Here is a 16,145-nt window from a genome sequence, read left to right on the forward strand (position 1 = left end):
AGCAATAAGTAGGTATTGATTCAGTGTGCCTGAAAGGAATACCAGAATGAGACAAGAGTATAAAATAAAAACTACTTCAACCACAGAATCAAGCTATCGAGGTATACCAGGAAAGGTTACTAAATGTGACAGGGCGTGGCCTCAAAGTATTGCAGTGATCGCCACGCATCCTATCCCTTTCACTGTGGACGGGGCAAGTTACTTGTGTGCAAATGAACATGTACTCTGGCGAGCTCTCGAAGAGTTACAGGATCTGGTAGCATCTTGGATTCCCTTTGGTGTTACCTTTAGGAAAAAGGCAGATCTTCACTAGGGAAAGGGATAGGTGTATGGGAAATAAACAGAACGGAAAGTCGGATAGCAGAAACAGCTTCTTTCCGCTGATTAGGTGGGTGGCTCTGAAAAGAGCCTTTGGAGTCAAGCGGGCGGGGAGCCGCGCGAGCGCCGCGTCCCGGCAGGGACTCACTTGGAGCTGGTGTACTTGGTGACGGCCTTGGTGCCCTCGGACACGGCGTGCTTGGCCAGCTCGCCGGGCAGCAGCAGGCGCACGGCCGTCTGGATCTCCCGGGACGTGATGGTCGAGCGCTTGTTGTAATGCGCCAGGCGGGACGCCTCGCCGGCGATGCGCTCGAAGATGTCGTTGACGAAGGAGTTCATGATGCCCATGGCCTTGGACGAGATGCCGGTGTCCGGGTGCACCTGCTTCAGCACCTTGTACACGTAGATGGAATAGCTCTCCTTGCGGCTGCGCTTGCGCTTCTTGCCGTCTTTCTTCTGGGCTTTGGTGACCGCTTTCTTCGAGCCCTTTTTGGGCGCGGGCGCGGACTTGGCCGGCTCAGGCATAGCGGGAAGCACGAGCGCCAGACACGAGCAGGCGAGCAAACCCAACAGCGGGTCCGAGGCTGCCGGAAGCGACTCGGTACTTATAGAGGCTGTACGCAAATTAAGGTTCTGATTACGCTGCGTTGTGATTCGCGAGTTTTCAGTGGCGCGCCTGCGAGGGAGACGAGATTATGTAAATGAGTGGATTCTAGCTGAGCTATCCTATTGGTCACCAGAGCAAAGCTACGCTTTGGCCAATCAAAATGCTCCGTAGACAATCGCCGTTCTGCCTATAAGAGGGTGAAGCGGAGCCGTTTCGGGCGACTTTGGCGGTTGTCGAGCGGTAGCGGATCGCAGAGAGTGTCCCCGTCATGTCTGGCCGTGGCAAACAGGGAGGGAAGGCCCGCGCTAAGGCGAAGTCGCGGTCTTCTCGCGCTGGGCTCCAGTTCCCGGTGGGGCGAGTGCACCGCCTGCTGCGCAAAGGCAACTACGCCGAGCGGGTGGGGGCCGGCGCGCCGGTCTACATGGCGGCGGTCCTCGAGTATCTGACCGCGGAGATTCTGGAGCTGGCGGGCAACGCGGCCCGAGACAACAAGAAGACGCGTATCATCCCTCGTCACCTGCAGCTGGCTATCCGCAACGACGAGGAGCTGAACAAGCTGCTGGGCAAAGTCACCATCGCCCAGGGCGGCGTTCTGCCCAACATCCAGGCTGTGCTGCTCCCTAAGAAGACGGAGAGTCACCACAAGGCAAAGGGCAAGTGAGGCCGGCGTCCGGAGGCCCGCCCAGCCCCCGTGTGGTGGGGGCACCTGTGAAATCAAAGGCTCTTTTCAGAGCCACCCACTCCTTCAAATAAAAAGAGTTGTTACAGTAGCCGCTCCCGACTCCATCTGTCAGTGGGGAAGGCCGGGCCCAGAGAGAACGGGGGCGGGGGTGCCATTTGCTCCCTACTCCCAACCGGTCCTCGGCTTCTCCGGTCTTGAGCCCTTAGCCACCTTTACTCGGTTCGGTGGCTCGTAAACTTAAGGACTTACTGACGCAGATGGAGGTGCCTAAGCTCCCCGGGCACCGAGGTGCAGTCGGTTGATTCAGTTATGGATGCTTCCGGGCGGCCCCGGACGCTGTGTTGTAAGAGTCGGTGCCGAGGGCGCAACTCCGCAGTCGTTCCCGAGGCCTTTGCCCGACACTTGAGGTTTAGGGTGAAGGGGACCTGTTGTCGTTCTCATTCTGGCTCTTTCCCCCCCCCCCCCCCCCCACTCTCTCTCTCTCACAGACACATGTGCATCCCAGTCGGTAGAGGAGGGGGCGGCTTTCAGGATTGTGGCGGACCTGGGTCTTGGCCTCACTGAGCCGACTGTCTTAGTTTAACAAGAAAGTGAGGAGACGCCTTCGCGGCCGAGATACGGGTTCCCCACTTAGGCTCTCGGAGGCGGAATCTTGCGCCCGGGGGGACGGACAGCTTTCCCACCCGAAAGGCGGGAAGGCAAAAGCATCGGTCGGACCAACTGGGGGTCTCCGAAAAGGTAGCAAGCAGCAAGGCGTGCGGGGGGCGGGGGACGAAGGGAAGCCCGAGGTTCGGTTCGGGAGCTACGAAGCGTGGAGAGGAAGAGGGTATCGCGGGGAGCGTGTTCCAAAGGAGTGAGGGGCTGAAGAGGGACAGTCGGACACGGTTCCGATCAACAATGACTCGCCCTGAAAGAGAGGAAAAACAAGGTGGGAAAAAGTGTTGGGAAACTGGGAAGGAGACAGCGAGGCGGGTGGGCGGGGGAGGGGAGGATTCTGCGCAAGCCAATGGGTGACGCTAGGCCGGATGACGTCGCGGCCAATGGCCAGGCAGCGCGGGACTTTCAATTCTCGCCCCGCCCAATCGGGAAAAGCCTGTGCCTATAAAGACTGCCGCCGCGGGCCGGCCCCCGTTAGTCTCCTTGTCGCTGCGCTGGTAAGTTGGTGTTCTGGCTCGGCATGGCCCGTACTAAGCAGACCGCCCGCAAGTCGACCGGCGGCAAGGCCCCGCGGAAGCAGCTGGCCACCAAGGCGGCCCGCAAGAGCGCGCCGGCCACGGGCGGCGTGAAGAAGCCGCACCGCTACCGGCCGGGCACCGTGGCCCTGCGGGAGATCCGGCGCTACCAGAAGTCCACCGAGCTGCTGATCCGCAAGCTGCCGTTCCAGCGGCTGGTGCGCGAGATCGCGCAGGACTTCAAGACGGACCTTCGCTTCCAGAGCTCGGCCGTGATGGCGCTGCAGGAGGCGAGCGAGGCCTACCTGGTGGGGCTGTTCGAAGACACCAACCTGTGCGCCATCCACGCCAAGCGGGTGACCATCATGCCCAAGGACATCCAGTTGGCCCGCCGCATCCGCGGGGAGCGGGCTTAAAGGGCGCGCGCTCGGCTCGAGGTTCCATCATATCCAAAGGCTCTTTTCAGAGCCACCCACAACAGCACTCGGAGGGAGCTGTGCCGCTTGTCCTTCGCGCTTTTCCGGAGGGCGCCCCCATTGCCTCGGGGGGGAGGGCGGGGCGTTAGAGCGGGCCGAGGGATTGTGCTCCCCAGGGGTCAGCTCTTAGTCACTTTAGCTCTCGCCGGCCGCCGTCGGCGGTGGTTCTGAGCCTTGCGGGAGCTGACGCCGGTCTGCTTATCTGGCCTGGCGAGGCGGCCGCTGCTTTCTCGGGCGCGGCTAGGACGCGCGGCCTCCCTTCCTGAGGCGGCCGCAGGCGGTGGGTTCCTCTGGGGCATCTTGGCGGCGCCCGACGGTGACCCGGGATTGGAAACCGGCCAGGTCCGGGGGGAGGGGCTTCGGGGCCGCGAGTGGCCCGAAACCGGGAGGCGTCACCAGGGGACGCTCGGGCCTCGCCGTCCAGAGCTCGCCCGACCTGGCCTTCGGCGAGCCAGCTGGAGGCGCGCGCCGATCGCTCAGCGCCCGCGACCTCCTCGTCCCCGCCGGAAACGGCCCCACCGGGCGCGCCTCTCCGGCTGCGGAGGGAAGTCGCCCCCTTCGTCCTTCGTCTCGCCGGGCGTCTGCCGGGTGAAGTTGGGGATTCCCGCGCTTCGAATGTGGGTAATTTCGGGCTTCACTCGACAACAGGCTGACACCTCGCACCCTCTGCTCCTCCTCAAAGCCCCGGCGGGGCTGGGCGGGGCTGGGCTGGGGGCGCGTACAGACTCGGAGGCCGCTGTCGCGATCTGGGCCCTAAACGGACCGTTTCCTGCCCGGGGGCGCAGGGGGAGACTCACTGTACTCGGCGAAGGCGGCTCTCCCACCTTCGACCCATGTCTGGATTCCCTGCCCAGACTTGGTAGTTTCTCTCCGCGTCTTCTTCAGACGTGTGGGGAGTCTGTTTTCGGGTATTTGGAGGACTCGCCCCTTGCCACCGCCCCCCGGAAGGACAGACCTGGCGCTCGGAGTTCAGGTTCTTGGGAAGAGCAATCAAACAGGCAGAACATGGTCCTCCTTTGGAACGATGAAGCTCCCCGCTCTGAGGAAATAGTGAGGGTTGGAGGCCCGAGAGGTGACTCCCGCGCTGCTCGGGAGGTGGAAGGGCAAGGCCTCTTGGTGGTCAGGGCCGTCGGGCGGGGTTTTGCAGAGCGCGTCTCCGCAGAGCTCAGATGCAAAGGCTGTACAGGTCTTAGATGACACGGCTTCTTAACCTTCTCGGTCACTTATTTGCACCTGGAAGAGGCCAAGACTTGTGTTTGCCGTTTCCTCGCGGCACAGTGACAGGTTAAAGGCATTCGTTACAGAGATCGGTGAGAACTCACAGAGGGGAGAAGGGGAACGGAGAGAAACTTAGTTTTTTAAAGCTCCCCTTGCTTCTCCTGAGATGTGTCAGAGAAAGGGAGAGCAGTGTAGGGACTGAGGCCCCTCCTGCTGCAGGTTGCCACCTGTCTCTGCTCCAGGGTCACGGCAATTTCCAGAGCGTGCCTCCGGGTCTCTGCCCAGACCCTTCATACCTGCTTAGGCGCCCACTGCAGGGTGGAGCCAGGGGCCTGGGTCTGTACTCTCCAGGTCAGAAAGAGGGACTTTTAGAGGTGCGTGGGGCACCACCTTTGCACCCATCATCTCATCCATCCTCATGGCAGAACTTTCAGGAACATCCAGGCGATGGGGCTTTCTGAGGTACAGTCCGAGGCTCTCGGGTGAGTGACTTGTCCAGCATCGCGGGTCCGGGAGCAACTGAGCAGACCCTGGAACCTGTGAGGTCGGTGTCAGGTGTCAGCCCTCTGCGTCCTCCGCCCGCCCCCGAGATCACACTGCTTTCATTTTCCAGTCTGGGCACCCCTAACCTCCGGGAAGTCTCCCCGTCTGAATCTCAAAGGGAAGTTTAGTGGCGTGGTCGACATCCAGTCGGGAGTAGAAAAGAACTGTGTGTTCCCGTCGCTGTGAAGGCCCACCCTCACGGCAGTCTCTCCGATCTTTCCATTTGTTTGGGAGACCGACCGGCGCAAACTGAGTCCATCAATACGAGGGAACGATTTAAAATGTAAGTTTTGACGTTTAATCGTTTCTGTACTTACATCATTCTTTACTCTCAGGTGAGAGTTAAAGGATAATGAAGGGTCAGGCAGATAAATGGTCTTCCTCTAATGGCTAGCTCGGTTGTGAGAAAAGTCTAACCCCGAACCCGGGATTTTTAAGAAGTGAAAAACGGTCTTTGTTCAGATTGAATTCCGCCTTAGGGTGGCAGGGGAGAGGCGTGTGTGCGCGTGTGTAGAGGGAAGCTACGTGGTATTTCGGCCCTGATGACACCACCTTTGCTTCCTCCGAAGAGGACTAGGCCCTTGGGTTCACACGCTCTCCTGGTCCTCCCTCACCCTCTCCAGGTCCCCATCTCAGCCTTCTCCTGTTCTCTGCCAGGCTTATCAATATTCCTGGTTTCGCCCATGCTGGCCTTGGCCGTCTGTCTTCTCCCTGCAACACCAGTGAGATCATGGACTCCCTGCCTACCCTCTCTCTGCCTCTCTGCCAAGTGCTCCCAAATTAGCATCTTCCGCTGAGACCCCTGTCCTGAGCTCAACACCAATATTTCTAACTGCCTGGTGGCCAGGTGCTTCTGGACGGAAAATAGGCACTCCAGACTCGGCTGATTTCCTAAACGGCATCATCTTGCTTCCCAAAGCGATTTCTCCCCTTCCGTGTTCCCCATCCGGACACAAAGACACCTTCATCCCCGCACCTGTTCCGGTCGGAAGTTCCTTCCTCTTGTCTTTTGTCCAAATCTCATGAGTCACCAAATGCTATCGAACCTACGTTCTGACTTTCGATTCTATCACCCTCTCTCCATCCGTCCCTGGTCCCTGCCTCAGCTGAAGCCCCTCACCCAGCTCGGAGCTGGAGGGTTGAGTAAATACTCAGGCTAGACTCTCTGCCCTGCCACTAGGCTTCCACTCTGTGTGAGAGCTATCTTTTTTAAAATGCATTTATTTGAGCCTGTCACTCTCACGCTTGAAATGTTCCCACCTCCTCTCCCTTCCCTTCGGAATAGAGTCCAGCTTCTTTTGCATGACAGCTCCGAGCAGCGGGGGTTAATAACCAGTAGGGACTCTGGAGTTACATAAACCTGGATTTCAATCCTGGTCTTGCCCGTAGAACGGTAGGTGACTTCAGCCAGGAAATCTCCCTGCTCCCATTTGTAAGACGGGGACAACAGCATCTCGCTGATAGCGTTGCTGGAAATATTCAAAGTGACGATTCCTGTCAAGTACCTAGCACAGTGTCTGGTCCAGAAGAAGCATTCAATTAAGTTTAGCGACTCTATTCATAGTTATCAAATTTAAAAGATCCTAATCACAATGGTTTTAATAGACATCTAGTTCCCGGTGTTTCTCAGAGCCTCCCCAGGGTTCGGGGGCTGTGCTAGCTGAACGAGTAGGTTCTGGCCCCACAGGATGCCTGCAGTCCCCAAGTGTACGATGTCTTCACACATTCCGTTTCTTCTGTCTGGAATGTCCTCCCCTTTTTTGTAGCCCTGAGAACCCCTGCTCCTTCTTCGAGATGCAGCCCTAGGTGGCCTTCCCTTCCCTTTCTCCTCTTCTCTCTGGGCCTTCCTCCTTGCCTCTCCCCGTCCCTATCCTGACACCCCTTCCTATTCCTTACCGTCAGCATTCGGCTGGCAGCATTCCTCAGGGGGAGGATTTGTCCTTGTTCGTCTCCGTGGCGCCAGCACCCAAGCAGTGCCTGGCACGCCGTAGGTGGTCAGGAAATGCTTGAGGAGGAGCCTAATCCACCCGCCCTTCGACTCTTTGCCTTACATGAGGGAGTCGGGCAGGAGATGCCCCAGGCTCTTGGGGTCCTGGAGGTTACAGATCAGGAGCAGGCCCGGACCGGACCTCTGCGAAGAACTTCCAAGGTTTTAGGGGTCCCAGAACACGGGAGCAGGAAACTGCCCAGGGGCAGGGCGTCTCCGACGAAGCCCAGGTGCCCCTTGCCCGTACGTGGCCACCGTCCCAGACGGAGCCCGCTCCTGGTGATAGTAACTGAGAACGAGGAGTTCACTGAGCTGCGCCACCGCCAGCGGCCCCCATCCGTTGCCGAACACGGCCGATCTGGGGAGGAGCGTTGGCTTTTATTATCCCCAAAGACATCAGATTCAGCCCTGCCGACAGGATTGTTTGGGGATGCGGTTAGCGGTTGAGTGTACGATCAGGAGCAGAGAGTGAAGCATGCCTAAAGAGAGGCAGGAGGAGGAGGAGGAAGGACCGCAGAGGACAGAAAGGGGATGGGAACCAGAAGTCTCGGCTCCTCACTGCTATGAACTGGGGCTGAGGCCTGAGGCCCCTTGCAGGGTAGGGCCAGGGCTCCTGACCCCTAACCGGGAAAAGGCTCCAAAGAGAAGAGACCGGGGTCTCCGTTTCCTCACGTGTTTATAAAGCAGGATCATAACTGCACCCGCTTCGGGATTGCTGTGAGGATGAAAAGAGGTAACACAGTTCACACAAAGTGCTTAGAACAGAGCCTGACAGGTGGTCATAAATCCATATTAATAACGTCATTAGCATCGGTGATGTAAATATTAGTGACATTAACGTGAATCGATGTAAGTCCCAGTTACAATCATGTCCTGGGAAAGAAAGAACAACGCACACTAACGGGCGACCGATTTTAAGCACGTGACCAGCTTCTAGACTGCATGGTCTTTCACTCACCTCCTCTCATCCAGTTTCGCAGTAACCCTGGGAGGGAGGAAGGGCTTTTTGACTCCTGTTGAACAGATGAAGAAACTCACCGTGGCGAGGGAGAGACACCTGGGAATGTGGGTCACAGCCAGAAGATGGCAGAGGTGGAACTTGAGCCTGGGTCTCCTGTTTTGCTTTGCTTTTTGTACTAGACTTGTTGTTTCAGAAGGAAACAATGCACAAAATAGTTACACGTAGAGATACAGTATCACTCAACGTGTACAGTAGCTCTGATTTCTGCTGACTCCAAACTACAGTAAGAACAATTTGATATTGCTAGCTACTGCACGTTCACACACACACACACACACACACACACACATCCTCACACACCTCTAAAAAGTGAAACAAGTTGTACAAAAGGATATTGTCTTCTGCTGTGGATGCACCATGATACTTTCAATCCTGTTCTGTTTCATTAATAAAACATACTGGCTCCTATTTTCTAAGTTGATTTCACCACTTGCTAATAGGTTCCAACCTGCAATGGAAAACCACTGCGAAAGAGAAAATTGCAAAGAACAAAGTAAAATCACGACTCAAGTTAAAAATTATAACTATTTGGTTCCACAGGAATCCTGGTTTCTCTTCCTGCCTGGAGGCACGTACACGAGGTTGCAACAATGAGAATGAGGTCTTTAGGCTCCGTAAGGAAAAGGCACGCGGTAAAAGGGAAGGCATGCTGCGGTAGGTAGCAGAGAAAGACGCAGATGAGTTACGGAGAAGTTCAGAGGCTAAGATCACTTCTAACTGAGGGGATCACAGAGCTCTTCCTGTGAGAGAACTTGGCACCGGGGCAGGGAGTCTGATCCAAGCTGAGGAACCAGAAAAAGATGAGGAGAATTGTGAGTGGCGGCTGGTTGGTCCACAGGGTGGGCCGAGGCCCGGAATGGGAGATGACTTTTCAGTGGCGGGGACTTTGAGGCCAGCTGACTGGGGGTCTTGAATGCCAATCTGGGGAGAGGGTGGATGTTACCCTGTAAACAGTGTAGGGGAAGGGATTATAGAAGAGGAAGAAAAAAATTAAGGCAATAATGAGATGTCTTTTACACTGGATGCTCCGCCTGGCCAAGAGGGAGGGCTTGGATGGTTGGTGCCCCACTGGTGGGGTGTGGACTACGGCAGCCATTCTGAAGGGCCGCCCGGTACTTCTTAGGCCAATGAAGGATACGCATCATAGGAACCAGCACGGCTGTCTCCGGATATCTATCCAAAAGACATTCTCACGCAGGCCTAGCAGGGAAGATGACAGGGATGATGGGACATCAGAAAGAATGTAGGCGTTCGTCACTGCGAGAGCGGCTAGAGAAAATGTGGCGGATTCACTCCATGGAGTACTCTGCAGCAGGAGGAGACAGTGGATTAAATGGCTGGCTACATAACAACAAGGAGAGATCTAAAATGTAGTTCTGAGGGAAATAAGGTAACACGTGGAATGAGATTTAAAACACAACTATTTATGTAAATTAAAAGTACATTAATGGATCTTGCAATCATGCATAGAAACCAAATATGCTTTGACCATAGTAGAATGGTTTTCTATGGCGGGGGTGGGGGGGTGGGGGGGTGGAGATCGGGAAATGAGGATAAAAGAGAACAACAAAAGTGGGAGAAACCAACAGGAGGGAGTGCCTTAAGCAGGTGGGTAACATACTCAGAGCCGTGTATACAGAAGGTTACTCTGGGGAGAGGGTGCAGAAGGAGTCAGAAGTGAGCAGCACCCGAGGCAGGGGGCCAAGTCACAGGCCTCAAGGACAGAGCAGATGAGAGGTGCTGAGAATGACAACAAGGGAACAGGCCACAGCAATGGATCGGGGCGGGCGAGGGCCGGGGTGTGGGGGCTTTGACATTATGGCGCATAGAATATTGCCCGAACCTGGAGGAGGGAAGGGGCAGAAGGGGGTTGCTGTGGCAAAAAGTAATCAACGATGTCTCGGGACCTTCCTGCCTGAGTGACTGCGAGGATGTGCCACCTTCAAGGAAATTGGCAGCTGCCAAAGAGTTTACTTCAGGCCAGGCTGGGTCTCAGCTCTCAATGGGCAGCGGCAAGTGGCCATGGCAGCTGGGAGTGTGGATCTGGAGGCAGATCTAGAGACTCAGCTGAGTTCTCTCGTCTGCCCAGAGGAGCTAGAGGAGTCCCTGGGAAGAGTTTATGAAGAAACGGCCCAAAGGACAGGCCTCTGAGGACCATCTACACCACTGGGGGGGGGGGGGGGGGCGGGCATCTGGTGGGGAAGGGAAGCTAAAGTAGTTTTGTCCTGAAACCAGAGGAAAAGTATAACGAAGAAATTGGACCAGATGGTTTCCTGGGTCCTTTCCAGCACCAATACTGTATGGTATGGTTCCATTAAGTGTGTTTGGCAGATGTCTTCGAGATCCTCAGATTATTTGTAATCTGCAAATTTTAAACAAATAGTGTAGTCAGACTCAGGAGCATCGTAGCGTATCAGAGAATGCCAAGATACTTAGACCGCTTCAACATCAGTTTCTTGCTTTGTAAAAGGGCGATAATATTTACCTTTGGGGGTTGTCGCGAAGATCCGAAATGGTACGGAGTAGATATTCAATACGTGGGAACTATTACTCATTATTCTTTCACTTAAAAAGTAATTCAAATCAAAGAGAGGTATGTAAATTCAACCCAAATGACCTCTTCCAGTTGAGGGGACCCGGAGAGGTTTCCGTGCCTCCTCCCATCACCGTCTCCTTTTCCCGTCTTCTTCAGTCCTGCTGCCCCCTGATGCCGAATCTTACCCACTAGACCACCAGGATTGGCTTACAGATAGAAAAATGCTTATGTATCAGTCTGTCTCCTTCTTTTTCAAGGATGCACAGTTTTTCATTGAATAGATAGTTCTTCCATTATTTACTCAGACTCACATCAATGGAAATGTAGGTATTTTACAGACTTTTTGCTTCTAAAATCACTGTTGCAACTTATGCTTGTGCATATAGTTGGGGACGCTTTTCAGTATACCTGGTGGCTAATTGTGATAGGTATTGCTAAATCGGCTTCCAAAGGTTTTGGTGCAACTGCCTCTGGATATTAGCAAACGTTTAAATTTGGCCAGTTGGTTATTTGGTTCTGAACCTCATAGTCCCTCTCAGACATCAGCATGAGCAAAAAGTTAAGCGTCTCCTGACCTCCCTACAAACTGTCTTCCTTAGGGCAGCGGCTCTCCCCACCCATCAGAGTCCCTGCTCAGGGCTAAATGTTGAGCTTGTGATGGAATTTTCCTCAGCCAGGTTTTGATTTTGGCCTTGGGTTTCTTTGGTTGCTCCTTCCCCTCTTCTCTTCCTTTGCTGGTTGGGTCTTCTGTTTAATGGTTGGGAGGTCATTGCGTCTGGTCTTATTGCATCGTGAAGCAGTAGACAAGGAAATGAAGGGCCGGTGGCGACTCAGACAGGTCATGAGGATGAATGACCCCCTGGGCCCGTGCTCACCCCATTCCAGCCTCTGGTCCTGGGCTCTGCAGGCTCAGAAATTCCATTGTGTTGGTAGGCCAGGGGTGAGGGTCTCTGAAGGACTAGATCCCACGCATCACACTCTCAAGGGACAGAGATATAAACCCCTACTAATAATTGGCATCATTCACAGGAATTAGCATTTATTGAATGCCAATCATAGCGTTGACTGCTTTATAAATATTAATACACGTTATCCACAGAAGAACCCGACACAGTAGGTATTCTTTTCATCCTAGTGCTACTGATAAAGCAAATGAGGCTCAGAGATTAAGGGATTTTCACTGTTAGTAAACAGTGAAGTTAAGATCCTAACCGGAAATGTCTGATTCCAGAGATCATGCTCTTAATTTCCCAAAGAGAAGTGTAACCCGTCTGCTCATCAGCTCCCTGTGGGTGAGTCCGTATGGGAAGCCAAACTCCCATTAGAAAGTTGGGAAGAGCGCGGAGGCAGATGACCTCAATGGCTGCCATTATTCAGTCAGGGTATCGTTGAGCTCTAAAGGCTGCCCGTTGCAGAAACTGGTTGCACCCACTAGAGTCACGGTCCATCTGCCTTGGAGGGTACCTGGATGGTCACAACCCCATGGTTGTTTTCCCCCACACCTTGTTTCCAAACCTCTTCTGTAATATGGTTGGTGTGGTAAGAAATCACTTTGTTGTAATTGTCGCCTTCTTCTCTACCACCAGACAAGAAATCCCGGAGTTCACTGCCCAGAAAGGCTCCTAGGCCAAGTGAAGATTTTCAGATCACACAGTTCATTGAATCCATTCAACAACGTAAAACAAGGAGAAAAGGGAAAGGGGTGCTCCGGAGAGGTTAGCACACTCGGAATAGGGTGCAGTGAGGGGGGAAGTCCAACACAGCATCGAACCTTGGGTTACACAATGTTCTGTCCCGACTCGCTCTGCCGTGTCAGCCTTCCCTGCTGATGCTACAGCTAAGAGGACCAGAGCTGAGGTAGGCAAAGGGGCTCAGCACCTGGAAGGTCCCTGAAGCTGACTTATGCTGCTCAATCAGGGAGATATGGGGGCGAGTACGCCTGGCCATAGTTGTAATTCAAAACTAACCCGCTGAATAGCTATAGATTTCCCTGTGTATAGCCTGCAGAGGACATAGCGGGCCACAGTGCGTGTCCCCAGTGGATGGCTGATTTAAGGCATGAATACCGGGTACCTCATGTACCTCGTGACTATTTGACGTGCTGTTTACTTGGTCCTTTCACCCGTTCCTCCCTGTGTTTACCACACTTGCTCTACTTGATTTATGCCTAACACGTCTCACAAGCTATGCTCACTTATTATCTATAATTAGTTTCTTCTCTTTATTTGTTCATTTCTCTTAGTTCCTATAGAAGAATTAAATATTCTTAAATAATTCGTTTAACACCTTACAACAATCAAGTCAGCTGGCGAGTCTATTTGATTCTTTAAGATGACTTTACATTTTTCTGATCTAATCCTGAAACATCCGGCCCTGCCCATCTGTTCACGCCTCGTCTGCACCCACCATCCTCCTTTCTCTCTGATTCCAGCTATGCTGACTCCCTCCCTTCCCCCGTGATCACAGAGCGCGTAAGATGTAGATTGGGTGAAACAGACAATAAAGACATCAACTTTGGTTTCTGTGTCACTTCACGGCTTCACTCTTTCACATAGATCTCCTTCTCTTTTGATCCTTAAAACATTCCTGTGAGAAAGGTAGGAATTCTCGGTAACACTCAAGATGAGTAAACTGAACTTTGGCAAAGCTAAGATTTGCCATGGTTCATGTAGCCCAGGTTATCATCTTCTCATTGTTTGCCGGGAAAATTATACATGCTTATTTTAAGTCATTTGAACAATTCAGAAATGTTCAATGAGTATAAGTGACACCTATAAGTCATTCTTAAATTTTTGTGAACACTTCACCTGATAATTCCCCTCACATCCATACATATTTCTATATACACGTACGTAACATTCTGCGTAATTGGTAGCTCAGTTCTTTTGGTTCAACCAGAGATATGACTTGTACCTCAATAGCTCGACTGTAAGGTACAGAGCGAGAGGTTTCAAAAGAAGAAAATAAGAATGTAGTGAAAGATGACTCAGGAGCGTCTAGCCTGGGTGCCCCAGAGGATAATGCTGCTATCCGGAGAAGTAGGGAGCCTGGAAAGGAAAGGGAAGACTTCAAACTGATCCATTGTGAAGTTTGATTAGCCAGTGAGACACTCAGGAGCCTCTGTGACCATGGTAATGGACGTAAGCCCGCAGACTGGATTCTATAACAATTCGTATATATTCTAGTGGAAGTCCTGACTTCACCCAGGGAGGGAAGAGATGGCAGCCAGGGCTGGCTTACGGAGGGCATCTGAGCTACTCGGGGATGGAAATGAGAAGGAATTTATTTTGTTAGCAAGTCAAAGAGATAAAAGAACATTATATTCCTTTCTGTTACAGATGGTTAAGAACTTTTTTTAAGAAAGCCATTTGCTAATGCACAAAGCTGCACAATGCACACTCTGTAATCCGGCAATAATCAGAGGCTGGATACAGCTAACAGAGCGTTCAGTGACACCCCATCATGATAGCATTTAGAGGAGCAGACAAGGCGGGAACAAGGATCACTGCTAAAATCACTGTAAAGAGGAGGTGTCACTAACGGTTAAAGGACAAGATCTGGGGGAAATCTGGGAAGAAAGAAAGAAACATGTCCATTAATTATAAAATTCGATCCTGTTAACAATACAAACCAATAATGTGTAGTAAAACAAGCTGACTGCATTTTTCACTCACCCATCTTTTACATTTGCCCCAAATTCGCTGAGGAAATAAAAGCTGTTTTACCTTTTTCCTCCTGTGACATTTTGTACTACCGAAAATTTAATAGGGTCATTCACCGGATGTTTTTCTTTTCCATCAGAGAAAGCAAATTTAACATTATGGTAAACAAATCAGGTTCAATACATATTCAGATTCTAAATACTTTTGTTTCATTTAAAGCAAAACCGTTACTTAGACCAGCGGTTCTCAAACCTTCCTGTGTTTCAGAATCACCTGGAGGGCTGGCTACAGCACAGATGCCCAGGTCTCAGCCCCTAGAGTGTCTCATTTACTAGGTCTGGGGCAGGTCCAAGATTTTGCATTTCTAACAAGTTCCCAGGTGATCTGAGATTAAAGACCACGCTTTAAGAACGACTAGTGTAGACAATGGACATGTTTTTCCCCCCTCCCTTCCACTATTTTTTGATTTCTCTTCAAGTTTTTTCTCTCTCCTTCTCCAGAGTATCTCAGCGAGGGTCAGATATATTCAATCTGCATTGCCTTTAAAGTTTAAAAAACAACAACACGGTGATACTTGAAATAGCAATGCCATCAGTTGCGGGTGAGATTTTAATTTAGAGGGAAAATGAAACACCTTGAACACTGAATCCTCTTACTTCTCACCTGGACACCTTCATCACAATTGTTATTCTCGCCAGCTCCTCCTTGATCCTCCCCAACCCCTCCCCCACACCGTATTATCTCAGTAGGAAGCCAGGCATTCTGCTCTTTCTTCAAAGCCTGACGCCGGCCCCACCTCCAGCCCAGCTTTCCCCAGTTCCCCAGCAGCCAGTGACTTCTGTAGTGTTAGGACTCCTGTAGTAATTACTGTCTACATTTCTCATCATAATGAATACATGCTACCATGTACTATTGTGCCACTTGTGTAAGCGTGTGTGTGTGTGTGTGTGTATGTATTTTCTATATTATTTCTCTTCCCCGTGCTGCTGGGCAAGTCTCGCATCCTTTGACTTTCTGGCATCTCTTTTGCTAAGCCCCATGTTTTAAACCTGGTTCACCTTCAACTGTTTGATGCTAAAGAGAGCAGCCAAGTGTGGCGACCAGTAAAGAAAATAGCAGGTTTACCTTTTGGGAGCTGATGGAGAATTTCTTCTCTCAACTACTCCCATAACCAAATTTAACTGTAAAATCATAAGCCTAGAATGCTGAAAAAACCTTTTACTCACAGATGGGATCATTGCAAAAGTATAATTAGGCTAGCGGTGTGGACCTACCGCATTTCAATCCAAACCAGGGCAATGTAGAAGTGGTAGTGTAGGGAACGGCCTACTGTCTTCTTCACCATGCTGATTCTGGAGAATAACTTCCTTTTGCCTCGTCGCAATGAACGTGTGCTTTCTGTACTGCCGGCGAGTGTGCTCCTGCCGGTCTCTCCTAAGCCGCAACAGGCCCCGCGAGGAAAGTCACCCACACCCGACTGACCCGTTTCCTGAAGACTTCCTTTCAGGACATTAAGATCATCTAGCTCGCTCAGCTTTTATAGAAGGATCCTATTAAATTGTCCCTGCATGTGTATCTTTGCAACGTTGTCACTAAGAGACCATATCTCATAGGTCCTTGACTAAAGTCTCCCTTGAAGGTAGCACCGAAGGAAAACAAAACTCTCAGCAAGCAGTTTTGAGAGGGCTTTTTATTGAACACTAAAAACACAGCAATCAATACTTTTCATCCAGTGGCCAATTTGCCGGGCCAACTTGTTTTAAAACTGCACTAACGAGCTCACTCTGATCTCACAGCCTCTTTATTTCTTTGGAGTTTCGAACGCTTTCTGGTTGGATTTGTTTTGCTCCTGGCTCAGACCTTGTGAAGTGAGCAGACATGTCACAGGAGGGTATCCAACATGAACAGGGCCCTCAAGCCATC

At 52.0% G+C, this 16,145-nt stretch overlaps 4 protein-coding genes across 4 annotated transcripts in view; 3 read left to right on the top strand and 1 right to left on the bottom strand.

Annotated features, from left to right (window-relative positions):
- Positions 1-389: 389 nt before the first annotated feature.
- On the bottom strand, positions 390-843 carry LOC103547603 (histone H2B type 2-E). The gene has a single exon (XM_070607211.1). It carries the CDS (start codon positions 841-843, stop codon positions 463-465), a length of 381 nt encoding a protein of 126 aa, XP_070463312.1. The 3' UTR covers positions 390-462.
- A 350-nt stretch (positions 844-1,193) lies between these two features.
- Positions 1,194-1,695, top strand: LOC139081445 (histone H2A type 2-A). The gene has a single exon (XM_070607209.1). It carries the CDS (start codon positions 1,194-1,196, stop codon positions 1,584-1,586), a length of 393 nt encoding a protein of 130 aa, XP_070463310.1. The 3' UTR covers positions 1,587-1,695.
- A 255-nt stretch (positions 1,696-1,950) lies between these two features.
- LOC139081443 (histone H3) lies at positions 1,951-3,257 on the top strand. The gene has a single exon (XM_070607206.1). The coding sequence runs from the start codon at positions 2,785-2,787 to the stop codon at positions 3,193-3,195; it is 411 nt and encodes a 136-aa protein (XP_070463307.1). The 5' UTR covers positions 1,951-2,784; the 3' UTR covers positions 3,196-3,257.
- A 481-nt stretch (positions 3,258-3,738) lies between these two features.
- The window catches only part of LOC103539999 (histone H2B type 2-F-like), a 35,057-nt gene continuing 22,650 nt past the window's right edge, over positions 3,739-16,145 (top strand). The window contains exons 1-2 of the transcript XR_011536560.1: positions 3,739-3,872; positions 5,087-5,299. The gene's annotated coding sequence lies outside the window, so the exon portion shown is untranslated. The remainder of the gene's footprint in view (positions 3,873-5,086; positions 5,300-16,145) is intronic.

Source organism: Equus przewalskii, unplaced genomic scaffold (assembly GCF_037783145.1).
Source record: "Equus przewalskii isolate Varuska unplaced genomic scaffold, EquPr2 ChrUn-10, whole genome shotgun sequence".
Classification (NCBI taxonomy): domain Eukaryota; kingdom Metazoa; phylum Chordata; class Mammalia; order Perissodactyla; family Equidae; genus Equus; species Equus przewalskii.

Excerpts from the sequence above, each read along its gene's own strand:
- LOC103547603 (XM_070607211.1), bottom strand. The coding sequence starts at position 843 with ATGCCTGAGCCGGCCAAGTCCGCGCCCGCGCCCAAAAAGGGCTCGAAG.
- LOC139081443 (XM_070607206.1), top strand. The coding sequence starts at position 2,785 with ATGGCCCGTACTAAGCAGACCGCCCGCAAGTCGACCGGCGGCAAGGCC.
- LOC139081445 (XM_070607209.1), top strand. The coding sequence starts at position 1,194 with ATGTCTGGCCGTGGCAAACAGGGAGGGAAGGCCCGCGCTAAGGCGAAG.